At 40.9% G+C, this 15,253-nt stretch overlaps 1 protein-coding gene across 1 annotated transcript; it reads left to right on the forward strand.

The window, feature by feature from the left end:
- Positions 1 to 3,537: 3,537 nt before the first annotated feature.
- On the forward strand, positions 3,538 to 4,955 carry LOC100676187 (olfactory receptor 2V1-like). Its single transcript, XM_003404697.3, has one exon. The coding sequence runs from the start codon at positions 3,538 to 3,540 to the stop codon at positions 4,483 to 4,485; it is 948 nt and encodes a 315-aa protein (XP_003404745.1). The 3' UTR covers positions 4,486 to 4,955.
- The last annotated feature ends 10,298 nt before the right edge of the window (positions 4,956 to 15,253 follow it).

The raw sequence follows: 15,253 nt of genomic DNA on the forward strand, positions 1-15,253 counted from the left end.
GGGATTGGAACTTTAATTAGGGTGTTGAGGGAAGACCTCACTGATATGGGATTAGAACTTTAATTAGGGTGTTGAGGGAAGACCTCACTGATATGGGACAGAAGGAGGTAAGTGAACAATGCAGAGGATATCTGGGGAAGAGACTTCCCTGACAGGTAAGAACCAGTGTCGAGCTCCACCCAGGGATGGTGTCTGCCTGCTGTAAGGGAGGAACAGGGAGGTTGGGGAGCCTTGAGACAGGAAAACACCCTTATTTCCAAAAACCCAGAAAACCCAGTGCCGTCGAGACGATTCCGACTCATAGCAAACCTATAGGACAGAGTAGGACTGCCCCACAGAGTTTCCAAGGAGCGCCTGGTGGATTTGAACTGCCGACCCTTTGGTTAGCAGCCGTAGCACTTAACCACTACACCTCCAGGGTTTCCTTATTTCCAAAGAAGGTAATATTTACAAGTGTAAGGGTTAGGGCTTCAACATAACTTTGCCTGTGTGTGTGTGTGTGTTTGTGTGTGTGTGTGTGTGTGTGGTGAATATATACAGAAGATAAAAATTCTTTATTTTTGACATAACCTTTTGGAGGACACATCAGGTGCCATTGCAATCCTCCAGGGAGCAGGGACAATGTTGTGGGGAGGGTGGCAGCAGGGGAGGGGTGAGAAGTACTCAGGGGGTGGAGATATTTTGGAAAGAAGAGCCAGCCATTAACTGAAATGGGGAAGAAGGTGGGAGGACACACGGCTCTCTAGAATAGAACCAAGAGCTCTATTTTTTCACTTCAGATGGGATGAACCTCTTGGATACCTGAGGGAAGAGGCTAAGAACACAGTGTACATAAGAATCTAGAGCCCAGGGGAGCCATCTGATACGGAGAGATAAATGTTGCTACTCATTGACATGGTATTACTGCTAGTAAACTGACATGTTAGAGCTCTTTTCTGGAAAATTCCACATAAACTTTCTCATCAGAGGCTCATGAGAGCACAGCGATGGGGAACTGGCATAATTATCCTCATTTTACAGATGATGCAAGTGCCTCTGGCAGAGGCTGGGAGTCCTGGATGAGGTTCACAGTCAATGGTGATAGAAGAGATGGTTCTTGGACCCAGGGCTCGGATGTCCTTTCTGGCTTTCTGTCTGTTATGTTTGCTGTTTCTGCAAAGGAAAGGCTTTCCTATGGAGTTGCACATGTTATGTAAGTGTGTGGTGACCAGAAGGAAGTGAGAAAATTGTGAGAAGTGATGAGAGAAGAAAGAGAGGGAAAGAAAGAGAGGCTGAAAGCATGTCTCCTTGAAGGTTGGAGTTGGGTAGGGTGTACATGGCTGAAGGTCTCTGCACACAGTGGGCAGCACCAGACATTCTTAGCACATGGGCAGGCCCATCCTAGCTTGGAAGTATACATGGGCCTTTACACAGAGACCAAGGCGCTGGAGTTGCCTTGTTTCCTCTTTGCAGTGAGCAATGGTCCACGTGAACACACCAGCATATGTATGTCTTCTAGATGTCAGCAACATCCATTTGTAATAACATGATTATCTTTTCTAAATACCTGAAGATATTTCTTACTTTATTGCTGACTATCCTCCAGAAAAGAATGAAGCAGTGAACTTGTACTACATTCATATGAAGAAGATGTTCTCCTGTAATGAAAGTGGCAGGCTTTCTGCTTTTTAGAAAGTGGAAATTGCATACTACTTCACTGTGTATTATTTTATTCAGCCAACTTTTAAATGTTGAGCTCATACTATTATCCGAGCACCATTCTAGGGGATTTCAACATAATAATGAACAAAACCAGTGCTCCTATTGTAGCCGGATGTGACAGGTACTAAAAGTATAAACAAGCAGATATGCGTCAAATGGTCTAAGTGTTGTGGATAAACTAAAGCAGGCAATTGGCTAGACGGTGGAAGACATTTATAGCTTTTAATTTGGCTTTCATGGAAAGGTCTCTTTAAAAAGTTGCCATTTGAGTAAAGGTCTGAAGCATATGAGAGAGAGAGAGAGAGAGAGAGAAGCCTGGAAAAGAGAAGAGAAAATGTAAATGCCAAAGGTAGGAGTGTGCATAGTTTTATTCTCATGAAATTCATTAAGTGAGGGGGAAGCACAATAAGTGTGGGGGAGGAATGGTAGGAGATGAGATCAAAGTATAGCATTTGTGATAGCGGAGGATCATATAGCACACTCAGTGCTGCTTAAAGGATTTTGGCTTTGTTTGGTGTAATTCAAGAAGTCACTGATAAACTTTCAGCTTGAGAGTTACATCATATGACTTACATTTTAGTAGAGCCATTTGAATTGCTATGAGAATAGTCTCAAGGGGTTCAAGGGTAGAGACTAGGAGAGAAAGAATTATAATCTTGCTCACTTGGACCAAGAAGGCAGCAGTGCAGGTGGTAAACCCTAATTGGATTCTGAGATATTTTGAATGTGGAGCCAGCCAAGTGGCTTTCCTGGTTGTTTGAACAGAGGGCATGAAAGAAACAGAGGCATTAAAACTGATCCCAAGATTTCTGGCCTGAGTAAATAAAGACTGAAGAAAATCTTAAGCTTTTATTACTTTCCCTTATTGTAACACATATAAATTATATTTTGGATATAAAATGGCCCTAGTCCCATTAGAGATAGTTTACCAATTCCATGTGATCCCAGATAAGACAGTCAGTGTGACATGGTGTTGCCAAATCCTACAAGGCGGGTTTTCTCAGGCATGCTCAGGCCTGCCAATAATCTGCCTTTGCACTAAAGTTACTCTCTCTTTCTCAAAGGCACCTGCCTTTGAGAAAGAGAGAGTAACTTTATTGCAAAGCGCAGACCAAGGAGCCAGGAGGAAGTGCCTCACATCCCAATCCCTGAGCTATGGGGAAGCAGGGCTTATATGGTGGCCACACAGGCATACTGGGGAGGGGAAATTCTAGAAGGAATACATAGGGAAGACTTTGCAGGAATTATGGTGGCCAGGAAACAGGAGGTGATATGATTCTTGTCAAACCTCTTGCTTCAGAATGGGGTCTGGGTGATGATTTTCCTTCTGATTCATTCCACCTGTTGCTTCATCCTCTGTAGAGGTCAACTAACAGTCACAGCTGGCCCTTGTTCACATGCGAGGTGGGCCGAATCTAGCTTGGTCTGCTTTAAAGCAGTGCTTTCTGACTACTGGAAATTTACTGACATTTGTGGGGTCAGGTTGCAATAGCAAAGCCAAGACTTTGCCTACAGAAGCAAGTTTATGCAATAGTCTTTTCAAGACTATTTATATTATACTGGAAATACAAAATAACTCAGTTTCCACACTTGGAATGGATACATACAAATACTGATATGCAGTCCAATTCTATAAGCTAGCAGAGATTCTATCATCTGTGTCATAGAATATGAAAGAATGTCCTTTTTTATGTCCCAAAGCTTATGTTGCTGACATCTGATAACTTACAAAGAAAATGACTATCTGAAGAGGCAGAATGCAAACATGTGTCAGTCATTTCATGAACATTTTTTTTTTTTTTGACACGTTTTCAGGTGACAAGGAACAACTGAGCCATGGACACCTGGTTGAATCAATCATACACAGATGACTTTGTCCTCTTGGGCATCTTTTCATACTGTGCAACTGATCTTGTTCTTTTCTCTATGGTCATGATGGTCTTCACAGTGGCCCTCTGTGGGAATGTCCTACTCATCTCCCTCATCTACATAAATCCTCGACTTCATACACCCATGTACTTCTTCCTTAGTCAGCTTTCCCTCATGGACCTCATGTTGGTATGTAACATTGTACCAAAGATGGCAGTCAACTTCCTGTCTGGCAGAAAGTCCATCTCCTTTGTGGGTTGTGGTATACAAATCGGCCTTTTTGTCTCTCTCGTGGGCTCTGAGGGGCTCTTACTGGGACTCATGGCTTACGACCGCTATGTGGCCATTAGCCACCCACTTCACTATCCCATCCTCATGAGCCATAGGGTCTGTCTTCAGATTGCTGGAGGATCTTGGGCCTTTGGCATACTAGATGGAATGATCCAGATGGTGGCAGCCATGACCTTCCCCTACTGTGGCTCCAGGAATGTGGACCACTTCTTCTGTGAGGTGCCAGCTTTATTGAAGCTGGCCTGTGCAGACACATCCCTTTTTGAGAACCTGCTATTTTCTTGCTGTGTCTTCATGCTCCTCGTTCCCTTCTCCATCATCATGGCCTCCTATGCTCATATTCTGGCTGCTGTGCTCCGTATGAACTCTGCTGAGTCCCGTAAAAGGGCTCTGGCCACCTGTTCCTCCCACCTGACAGCAGTATCCCTCTTCTATGGGGCAGCCATGTTCATCTACTTGAGGATTAAGCACTACGGGACCCCTAGCCATGACAAAGTGGTCTCTATCTTCTACACAGTTCTTACTCCTATGCTCAACCCCCTTATTTATAGCTTGAGGAATGGGGAAGCCATGGGGGCACTGAGGAAGGGGTTAGACCGTTGTAGGATTGTCAGCCAGCATTGATATTTCAGGATACTTGGTGCATGACTCTGCCATTTCTTGGCTGTATAACCTTGGTACATCATTTACTCTTTGTGTCTGTTTCTTCATAATAAATGAGAATCATGGCATTTGTTCTACCTCACAGGGATGTTGTGGAGACTGCTGCATGTAAATTAAAGCCCCATACAGAAGCAATATATGCTATTATTGTTAGTATTGATTGTTTATAAAGTTCTTAAAGTAAATTCTCTCTTTTTAATTCTTCTTTGTAATAGTTGTCTTTTACTGAGGACTTACTAAGTGCTATACACCGTCTTATCTATCTTATTATCTAATTCATGATTCAAGGTAATAAATGTGAATATATTCAATGGAAATGTTCTAGTTTTAGAAATTGAGTCTCTAGAATTTTTCTTGGATTTTTCCTAGCCTTCTCCTTTGTTCCATTAGAAGTTTTATAATGCCTCCTTTAAGAAACAAAAATATATCTCTGCTATTTAGAAGTTCTCCCTGCAGGGGTAATGCCTTGTGTGTTTGTGTATTACCAATGCCTGGCCCTGTGCCCTATAAAACCTTTATTGTTGCTCAATAAATCCTTACTGAACGAATGCAAGAAGAGAGTATAAAATGACATAATGTATACAAAAGCATTTTGTAAAGTATTATTCACATGCCAAATTTTCTGTGGCAGCTGTGATTCATTTCAATACTTCAAGTTTTGCAACAGTGAAATTATATGTGTTTTGGAGGATGAAGATTGGAATAGAAATGAACATAATATTTGAGCCATTATTTTAAAACAGATTAGTCAGATTCCAGTCAGAAATTAAACTACATCTGTTACTTTAATAAAGAGAACTGAATATAATCTTTACTCAGATATTGGAAAAATGAAATGGCAAAACAGGAAGTCTAAGATTCTCAAAAGGAAAAACTACAGTAAGAAGCTACTATCCCTAGGCCTGGGAGATCTAAGGTAAAGTGTTGGGGTTATTAAAACCTGGAATACTGGAGCCAAAATATATAAGTTGTGGGCACAGGTCACCTGGTATTTATACCTCAGAAACATTTGTATAGAGGTGACAGACAGTCTGAGAAGACTGCCTTGCCCTGACTTGTGGTGGTACCTCCAGAACTCAGAGGAAGAAGAGGAGCTTGCAGAGCTGGAGCCCAGACTCCTGAGAAGAGAGTGCTGCCCAGATTCCTGAGAAGAGACACCAGGAGTTCAGAGGGGGGTCCCTGGTCTCTTCTCAGACCTCTGAGGAATGGTGCTGATCAGCTGATGTTTGTTTCTCTGAAGGACAGGATGAGACTGGTTCTGGAAGTGTGAAAATTAAGTCTGTAAAGTGGAGCCAACTGCCAGAATAGAGAAACATTTTTTACAATGATATCCATAGAAGCAACAGGAAATCATGAAGGAACTAGTTTCTTTTCCCCTTTTACTGGCTTACAATCTCCTTTTGGTTCCCCTATTGGCAGATACTTGTGTGAAGGAACCATGGTTGACCAGTGGGTAAAGTGGTTGGCTGCTAGGCTCAAACCCATTAGCTGCTCCACAGGAGAAACATGTGGCAGTCTGCCTCTGTAGAGATGTACAGCCTTGGAGACCCTATGGGGCACTTCTTCTCTGTCCTATAGAATCACTGTGAGTTGGAATTGACTCCCTGGCAATAGGTCTGGTTTTTTGTTTTGGTATGAAACTAAGGAGCCCTGGTAGTGCAGTGGTTAAGAGCTCCGCTGCTAACTGAAAAGTCAGAAGTTCCAAGCCACCAACCACTCTGTGGGAGAAAGGTGTGCAGTTTGCTTCTGTAGATTACACACTTGAAAACCCTATGGCACAGTTCTACTATGTCCTAAAAAGTCACTGTGTGTTGGAATCAACTTGATGTCAGTGGGTTTTTTTGGTGTGAAACTTGATGACAGAAAGTAACCGCTACATCACAAAACAGGATACAGAAGTATTGATTTGGAGCTGAGGCAATAGCTTAACAACTGGCATAGTCCACCCCTTTGGCAACACAGCATCCATATTTGAACTTACTTAAAAATGGTAACAACATTTTTGGTTTTGCCGAACAAGGTGTTAACTGTCCTTCATACACATGGTATCCATTTGTGGGCAAAGTTAATTATACCTAAAATTCATTCACAGTCTCATCTGAATATTAACCATCAACAAGAATCAGAGAGAGAACGAGATGTGCACACACACACACACACACTCCCATAAACACCAACACATCAACGTACCCATTGGTCATGAGGCCATAACTCATACTTATAACTTCTTTCTTCTACTTCCGTTTCCCTATTTCCTTTGCCCCCAGCTAGAACCTCATCTGGTAGGAATTATATACCTGGTAATATAATCAACACCTCCATTTCAAAAACGTCTTAATCCTCAATGGTACTGTTTTTGGTTGCTTGCTTTAGTTTTCCATTATCTTTTACTGATGGACATGGAAATACTCATAGGTTTCCCAGAGAATCTCTAGTTCCAGAAAATAACCCCCTCTATTCTTTGTGTTTAGTAGCAACCCAATTTCCCGTTGGTAATCAGTATCAATCACCCTTCTCCACTTTAGTAAAGCTGTTCTCTTATTTCCCTACTGGTCACTGACATGAAAAGCCCAAAAGGAACAGACGAAGTTTCAACTTCCAATTCAGTGGGGCCATTGTTTTGTACATATTGTAAAAAATAGTACAATATATTGATCACTAATTCAAAACACATATTGCATTCTGTAAAATAAACCCATTGCCGTTGAGTGAATTCCAACTCATAGCAACCTTACAGGACAGAGTAGAACTGCCCAATAGGGTTTCCAAGGCTGCAATTTTTTTTTTTTAATAATTTTTATTGTGCTTTAAGTGAAAGCTTACAAAGCAAGTCAGTCTCTCACACAAAAACCCATATATACCTTGCTACACAATGCCAATTACCCTCCCCATAATGAGACAGCCCACTCTCTCCCTCCACTCTCTCTTTTTGTGTCTATTTCGCCAGCTTCTAACACCCTCCACCCTCTCATCTCCCCTCCAGGCAGGAGGTGCCAACATAGTCTCAAGCGTCCACCTGATCCAAGAAGCTCACTTCTCACCAGCATTCCACTCCAACCCATTGTCCAGTCCAATCCATGTCTGAACAGTTGGTTTCGGGAACGGTTCCTGTCCTGGGTCAACAGAAGGTCTGGGGGCTATGACCACCGGGGTCATTTTAGTCTCAGTCAGACCATTAAGTCTGGTCTTATGAGAATTTGGGGTCTGCATCCCACTGCTCTCCTGCTCCCTCAGGGGTTCTCTGTTGTGTTCCCTGTCAGGGCAGTCATCGGCTGTAGCCGGGCACCATCTAGTTCTTCTGGTCTCAGGGTGATGTAGTTGCTGGTTCATGTGGCCCTTTCTGTCTCTTGGGCTTGTAATTGCCTTGTGTCCTTGGTGTTCTTCATTCTCCTTTGATCCAGGTGGGTTGAGACCAATTGATGCATCTTAGATGGCTGCTTGCTAGCGTTTAAGACCCCAGATGCCACTCTTCAAAGTGGGATGCAGAATGATTTCTTAATAGATTTTATTATGCAAGGCTGTAATCTTTAGGGAAGCAGATTGCCACATCCTTCTCCTGTGGAGCTGCTGGTGGTTTTGAACCGCCGGTTTCTCGGTTAGCAGCCAGGTGCTTAACTACTGCTTCAGCAGGGCTCCTATGCTGTAAGACACACTTCCATTTTTTCAGGGTACTTTTTCTGATCTACACCCGTGAAAAAATTGATACCATAACTGAGGCCAACTACTTCTGGGTAATGGGGTATACATAAGACCAGTAAATTACATGGACACAAGTCCATTCCTGCCCTCTTTCTTGTGAAACAAGTTTTTCATCAGAAGCAGTATTGTACAGAACCTTGATGGTATCTGTAAGTACATGGATGATGGTAATGTCAGTAGCTTTATAGGCCAGGATAGCAAATTCATTTCTAGAACACATTCCAGTGAGGTCAAATTTCTATCGTATTCATGGTGAAAGGAGTCCAATATGATCAATCTGCTCCCAGGTGGCTAGTTGCTTCCCCAAAGGAAAGGCACCATGCTGAGGCTCAGAATTGGTTTCTATTCCAGGAACGTTAGGTACTTAGTGATAATATTAATCAAGTCCGCTTGGTGAGGAGAAATTCATGTTGGTGAGCCTATCTGTAGCTTCCATCCCTAACAACATTGTTACTTTGCACACAGCCCATTGAAAAAACACAACAGTTGTCAGGAAAGAGGCTGACTGATGCCCACAGAATACAATGTTCTGTGGAATGTTAAAGTGATCAAGATCTCTGTAGAATACATTATGAAGTAGGAGAACTGATGTAGTACTGAGGCGAGATTGTGAAGGTAAGCGCCCTTCTTCTAGTGATAACCAGATATCAGGGGCTGTGTTTATGTGCCCCATCTAATAAAGATGACCACTTCTGTAACAGCAACTGTGTTTAGAGTCACCACCTGATTAACTTTAAAATGATTCACTCTAATTCTCTAGGATCCACTCACCTTTTGTACAGGCCAAGAAGACAAATTGCAGATGTGTGTATTATAAGTATTTTATTGTGATGCTAATATCTGTAATTTCCAGTGATGCAGAATTGATTTTGATTTACTCTCCTGGTCTCATTAAAAAAAAAACCCGCTGCCATCGAGTCAATTCCAACTCTTAGTGGCCCTATAGGACAGAGTCGAACTATCTCAAAGGGTTTCCAAGGCTATAGTCTTTATGGGAGCAGACTGCAACATCTTTTTCCTGCAGAGTGGAAGGTGGGTTGAAATTGCTGACCTTTCAGTTAGCAGCCGAGTCCTCAACCTCTGTGCCACCTACTGTCCTGGTAGGGAACAGAAATTCCTAAGCTTCTACTGGCCTTTCTACCATAATGGAACTCACTCCATAGGTCAGAGGTGGTTTCTACCAGTTTCGGAATACGTCAATACCAAATATGCATCAAGGACTTCGGAAATAACCACAGGGTAGGTCTGCAGAGCTGTTTGGCTCACTGTAATTTGAAGTTCGGCTGGCATGCTACTTATTACCTCATCAGATTATAAGCCCCACTTTGGTGGACCATAGTGGTGTTTTGGGTCACAAGAAATTAGTATCAAGTTAGTGTCAGTGTCTAGAGAAAACTAAGATTATCTGCATTCTAGTGGGTTAATTATCAGGACTCGAAAGTAAGGCTCCTATGTCAATATGGCATTGCTATTTATTCCAAGAAATTCCTACCCAGTAAGATAAGGCTAATAATTAGAACATAACTTCATTGTTACCTTTGTCTTAGCAATAGACTGCTCAACCAGCCCCCCTTTCAAGACAATAGATGACTCACTTGGGCAAACTCAGCTTCTTATCAAACAACTATTTTCTCATTAAGACTCCTCCACAACTGATGCTCATGGTATCCACCATTCCTATTATATTATGGATTTTGACAGATTCCAATCAAATTCTTGCATTACAAGGGCTTCCTGAAACTACTCAAAACCAGATCCTCTATCTACCCTTGATCTTCCCCTTCTGAGATACTACTAAGATTTTGTCAAGATGGTGTTTATCTTTACTGTGTAAGTAATGAACCTGGCTTTGTTTGATCAGCAGGTTGTTCTGGTGGTCTTTTTTGGGATGCCAATAGTCAACACTGTTAATTTCTAAAAGGGTTGGGTATTTTGTTTTCTCCCATGCATGACCACTCTAGTAAATGGCAACAGATTCTTTTGGGGAGTGCCTTCGAAGATTTACAGTACTGAATGTATTTGTGTCTTGGAAGAAGCACAGCCATAATGCTCCTTATAAGAGAGTATGGTGAGACTCTGTCTCATCTACTTTGGACATGTAATCAGGATCGACCAGTCCCTGGAGAAAGACATCATGCTTGGTAAAGTAGAGGGTCAGTGAAAAATAGGAAGACCCGCAATGAGATGCATTGACATTGACACAGTGAGTGCAACAATGGGCCCAAGCATAACAATTGTGAGGATGGTGCAGGACTGAGCAGTGGTTTCTTCTATTGTACATAGGGTCCCTATGAATTGGAACTGACTCAATGGCACCTAACAAGTGACTAATGATTTTATCTTTTCATGTGCTTCTTGGCTATTTGTTCATCTTCTTTAGAGAAGTATCTATTGAAATCCTTTGCCCACTTTAAAATTGTGTTCTTCATCTTTTTTTATAGGAGTTCTTTATATATATCTGGATATTTCTCAGGTATATTATTTGCAAATATTCTCTCCTATTTGGTAGCTTGTCTTTTCACTTTCTTGAAAGTGTCTTTTTGATACACAAAGTTTTTAATTTTGATGAAGTCAAATTTATCTCTTTTTTTTCCTTTATCGCTTGTGGTTTGATGCATATCTAAGAATTTATTGCCAAATCAAAGGACATGAAGATTTAACCCTGTTTTCCTCTGAAAGTTTTGTAATTTTAGCCTTTATATTTAGGTCATTGATCTATACCCTCTCCTCACTTATCGATGTGGTTAAGTTCCAAAGACCAGGTTATTATGCAAAATTCACCTTACGTGAATGTGGAGTGCCTATTTCTTCCATTTCAAACAGTTATAGAGGTCCATTCTGTCAGTGGAACAGTAGCTTCCCAGTAACCTGAGAGGCAGAAAATGTAGGTGGGTGCTATATGTCCCACTGGTCTTGTTAATACTGCACAAAATAGATAACAGATTTTTATACTATTGTCATAAATGAGAGAGTTGATAAGTGAGGAGAAGGTATATTTTGATTTAATTTTTGTATAGGATGTGAGATAAGGATTCAACTTCACCTTTTTGCATGTGGAGATCCAGTTTTCCCAGTATCATTTATTAAAGAGTCTATTTGTTCCCCCATTAAATGGTCTTGTCAAAAATCAATGGGCCATGAGGTTGGGCCAAGATGGTGGAGTAGCCAGATGTTTCTGGTGATCCCTCTTACAACCAAGTTCTGAAAAAACAAGTGAAACAATTATATTTACGACAAGCTAGGAGCCCTGAACATCAAGGGGAGAGTTGTAGAATGGACTGAGTGGCAGGGAGAGGGAGAGACAGTTCAGAAGTGGAGAGGAGTTGCCAGACCTGAATCTCCGGAAACCCTCAGGCACCATTCCTGGGAGCTACTGCAGCGGACTAGTGGTAGCATTCGGCAGCAGTTTCCTCAGGGAGAAACAAAAAGCCACACAGCTTACTCACACCTCCAGAACCAGAGAAGAACAGTGCTCTTGGCAAAAGCTAAGTACTTGTGTATATTTTACCATGCCCCCAGCCCCCAATCCGGCTCCAGTGTCTGTCGATTTCCGTGGGCCTGAGATAGGCTCTGTTGAGCATCCTAAGCCATTCTCCCAGCCTTGGAGAAGGAATAAATTAGCAATTAGGGAAAAGATAATCTGCCAGCTCCACTAACCTGGGGAGATCAGGACAGAAAGAGCTCCTGTCCGGGTATAAACAGTCCATGGACTTTGAATACTTTTCCCCCAGCATGGACCTGTGTGGGCCTATTTCGGGAAACCAGGCTCTTGTTGACAGACTGTAACTATTTCAGCTGTGCGGTGGAGAGGTGGGCGTTTGATGTTTGACTCCACATTGCCTATTAAACAGGGTCCTCACCTACCCACATCAGGGGCCTAAGGACTGATGGCTCCACTCACATCACCCAGCCACCCATGACAGGGGTCCAAGGATAACTGGTACCTCCCAGTTCTTATAACCAAAAACATTGGGTGCCCATGGTCCATTTGCATAACCCACCAACCTGTGCACTTTAGGGACCAGGGACGCACTTTCTTCAGAGACACTCGGAGGTCAGTTCTCAGCCCGCTACCTTGTTCAGAGCATGACCCCTGCTGCCGGCATCTGTACCTACACCAATCACCCCTGCCCATCTAAGACTGTAGGACAGAGCCTGTACCACACACCTTATGACCAACTATCTGGACACCTAAGCTGAATCCATACAAAAAAAAAATGAATGGACTCCTAGGCTCAAACTCCTGATAACAGTTCTAGCCGTCTGGTGACAGGATGTTAGAGCTTCAAAGGAGAAAATAATCAAGCTAGCTCACTCAAGAAACTTATTTGGGCATATCAAAGCAAGAAGCTAAGATACAGTAAAAAAAAGTAAGCAAACATAAAATAAACTAATATAATAACTTATAGATGGCTTGAAGACAATAAAAAAAAACCTATAGATGGCTTGGAGACAATAGTCAATATCAAATCACGTAAAGAAGCAGATCATGATCACTTCAACAAGCTCTCAAAGCAAAAAATTAAGGGATGCTGTGGATGAAGGTGCCTTCCTGGAACTACCAAATGCAAAATACAAAAAATTAATATACAGAACTATTCAAGACATCAGGAAGGAGATCAGGCAAAACACAGAACAAGCCAAGGAACACACAGATAAAGTAGTTGAAGAAATTAAAAAGGTTATTCAAGAACATAATGAAAAATTTAATAAGCTGCAAGAATCTGTAGAGAGACAGCAATGAGAAATTCAGAAGATTAACAATGAAATTACAGAATTAGACAATGCAATAGAAAATCAGAGGATAAGAATTGTGGAAGTAGAAGCCAAAATTAGTGAGAATGAAGATAAAACACTTGGCACCAATATATTTGGAGAAAAATCAGATAAAAGAATTTTTTAAAAATGAAGAAAACCTAAGAATCACGTGGGACTCTATCAAGAGAAATAACTTACCAATGAGTGGAGTACCAGAGCAGGGAGGGATAACAGAAAATACAGAGAGAATTGTTGAAGATTTGTTGGCAGAAAACTTCCCTGATATCATGAAAGATGAGAAGGTATCTATCCAAGATGCTCACTGAACTCCACATAAGGCAGACCTTGAAAGAAAGTCACCAAGACATATTATAATCAAACTTGCCAAAACCAAAGATAAAGAGAGAATTTTAAGAGCAGCTAGGGATAAATGAAAAGTCACCTACAAAGAAGAGTCAATAAGAATAAGCTCGTACTACTCAGCAGAACCTATGTAGCTTATTCAATATGAATGAGGTCAGGTTATTCAGCAGAAACCAAGAAGGTAATGGGATGACTTATATAAAGCATTGAAGGAAAAAAATTGCCAGCCAAGAATCATATACCCTGCAAAATTGTCTCTCACATATGAAGGTGAAATTAGGACATTTCCAGATAAACAGAAGTTTAGGGAATTCATAAAAACCAAACCAAAACTACACGAAATACTAAAGGCAGTACTCAGGTTAGAAAACCAATAATATCAGATATCAACCCCAGACTAGAACACAGGACAGAGCAACCAGATGTCAACCCAGATAGGGAAATCACAAAAATAAATCAAGATTAAAAAAAAAAGCTCAAAATGGAAATAGAGATGTTATTACATAAGAGAAGACAAAATTAAAACAATAAAGGGGGACTAACAAATGTAGTCATAGATCTTTCAAATGGAGAGAAAGACAAGGTGATATAAAGAAATAAATTTAGGTTGAAACTTAGAAAAATAGGAGTAAATATTAGTGTAACCACAAATGAGACTAACAATCCTACTTATAAAAATAAAATCAAGAAAAAATAGAGAATCAGCAGAAACAAAATCAACAACAAATAAGAGGAAAAGACAATATGTAAAGATAAACTACTCAGGACAAAAAATTAAGTGGGAAAACAAACTGTCAACAACACACAAAAAAAGACACCAAAATGACAGCACTACACTCATACCTATCCATAATTACCCTGAATGTAAATGGACTAAATGCACCAATAAAGAGACAGAGAATGGCGGAATGGATCAAAAAACACGATCTGTCTATATGCTACCTACAAGAGACACACCTTAGACTTACAGACACAGACAAACTAAAACTCAAAGCATGGAAAAAATATATCAAACAAACAACAATCAAAAAGAGCAGGAGTGGCAAAATTAATTTCTGACAAAACAGGATTTAAATTTAATCCACCACAAAGGATAAGGAAGAACATTGTAAAATGACTAAAGGGACAATATAGCAGGAGGATACAACCATATTAAATATTTATGCATCCAATGGCAAGGCTGGAAAATACATAAAACAAACTCTAACAGCATTGAAAAGTGAGACAGATCCACAATAATAGTAGGAGACTTCAACACACCACCTTCAGTGAAAGACAGGACATCCAGAAAGAAGCTCAATAAAGACATGGATATCTAAGTGCCACAATGAACCAACTTGACCTTGTAGACATATACAGAGCACTCCACCCAACAACAACCAAGTATACTTTCTCTTCTAGTGCACATGGAACATTCTCTAGAATAGACAACATATTAGGTCATAAAGCAAGCCTTAGCAGAATCCAAAACATTGAAATATTACAAAACATCTTCTCTGACCATAAGGCCATAAAAGTGGAAATCAATAATAGGAAAAGTAGGGAAAAGAAATCAAACACTTGGAAACTGAATAATACCCTGCTCAGAAAAGACTGAAGTATAGAAGACATTAAGGATGGAATAAAGAAATTCAGAGAATCCAATGAGAATGAAAACACTTCCTATCAGAACCTTTGGGACACAGCAAAAGCGGTGCTCAGAGGTCAATTTATATCAATAAATGCACACATCCAAAAAGAAGAAAGGGCCCAAATCAAAGAATTATCCCTAGAGCTTGAACAAATAGAAAGAGAGCAACAAAAGAAACCCAGAGGAACCAGAAGAAAACAAATAATAAAAGTCAGAGCAGAATTAAATGAAATAGAGAACAGAAAAACAACGGAAAGAGTTAAGAAGACCAAAAGGTGG

Source organism: Loxodonta africana, chromosome 2, assembly GCF_030014295.1.
Source record: "Loxodonta africana isolate mLoxAfr1 chromosome 2, mLoxAfr1.hap2, whole genome shotgun sequence".
Taxonomy (NCBI): Eukaryota; Metazoa; Chordata; class Mammalia; order Proboscidea; family Elephantidae; genus Loxodonta; species Loxodonta africana.

Coding starts and splice junctions, on each gene's coding strand:
- LOC100676187 (XM_003404697.3), top strand. CDS start 3,538: ATGGACACCTGGTTGAATCAATCATACACAGATGACTTTGTCCTCTTG.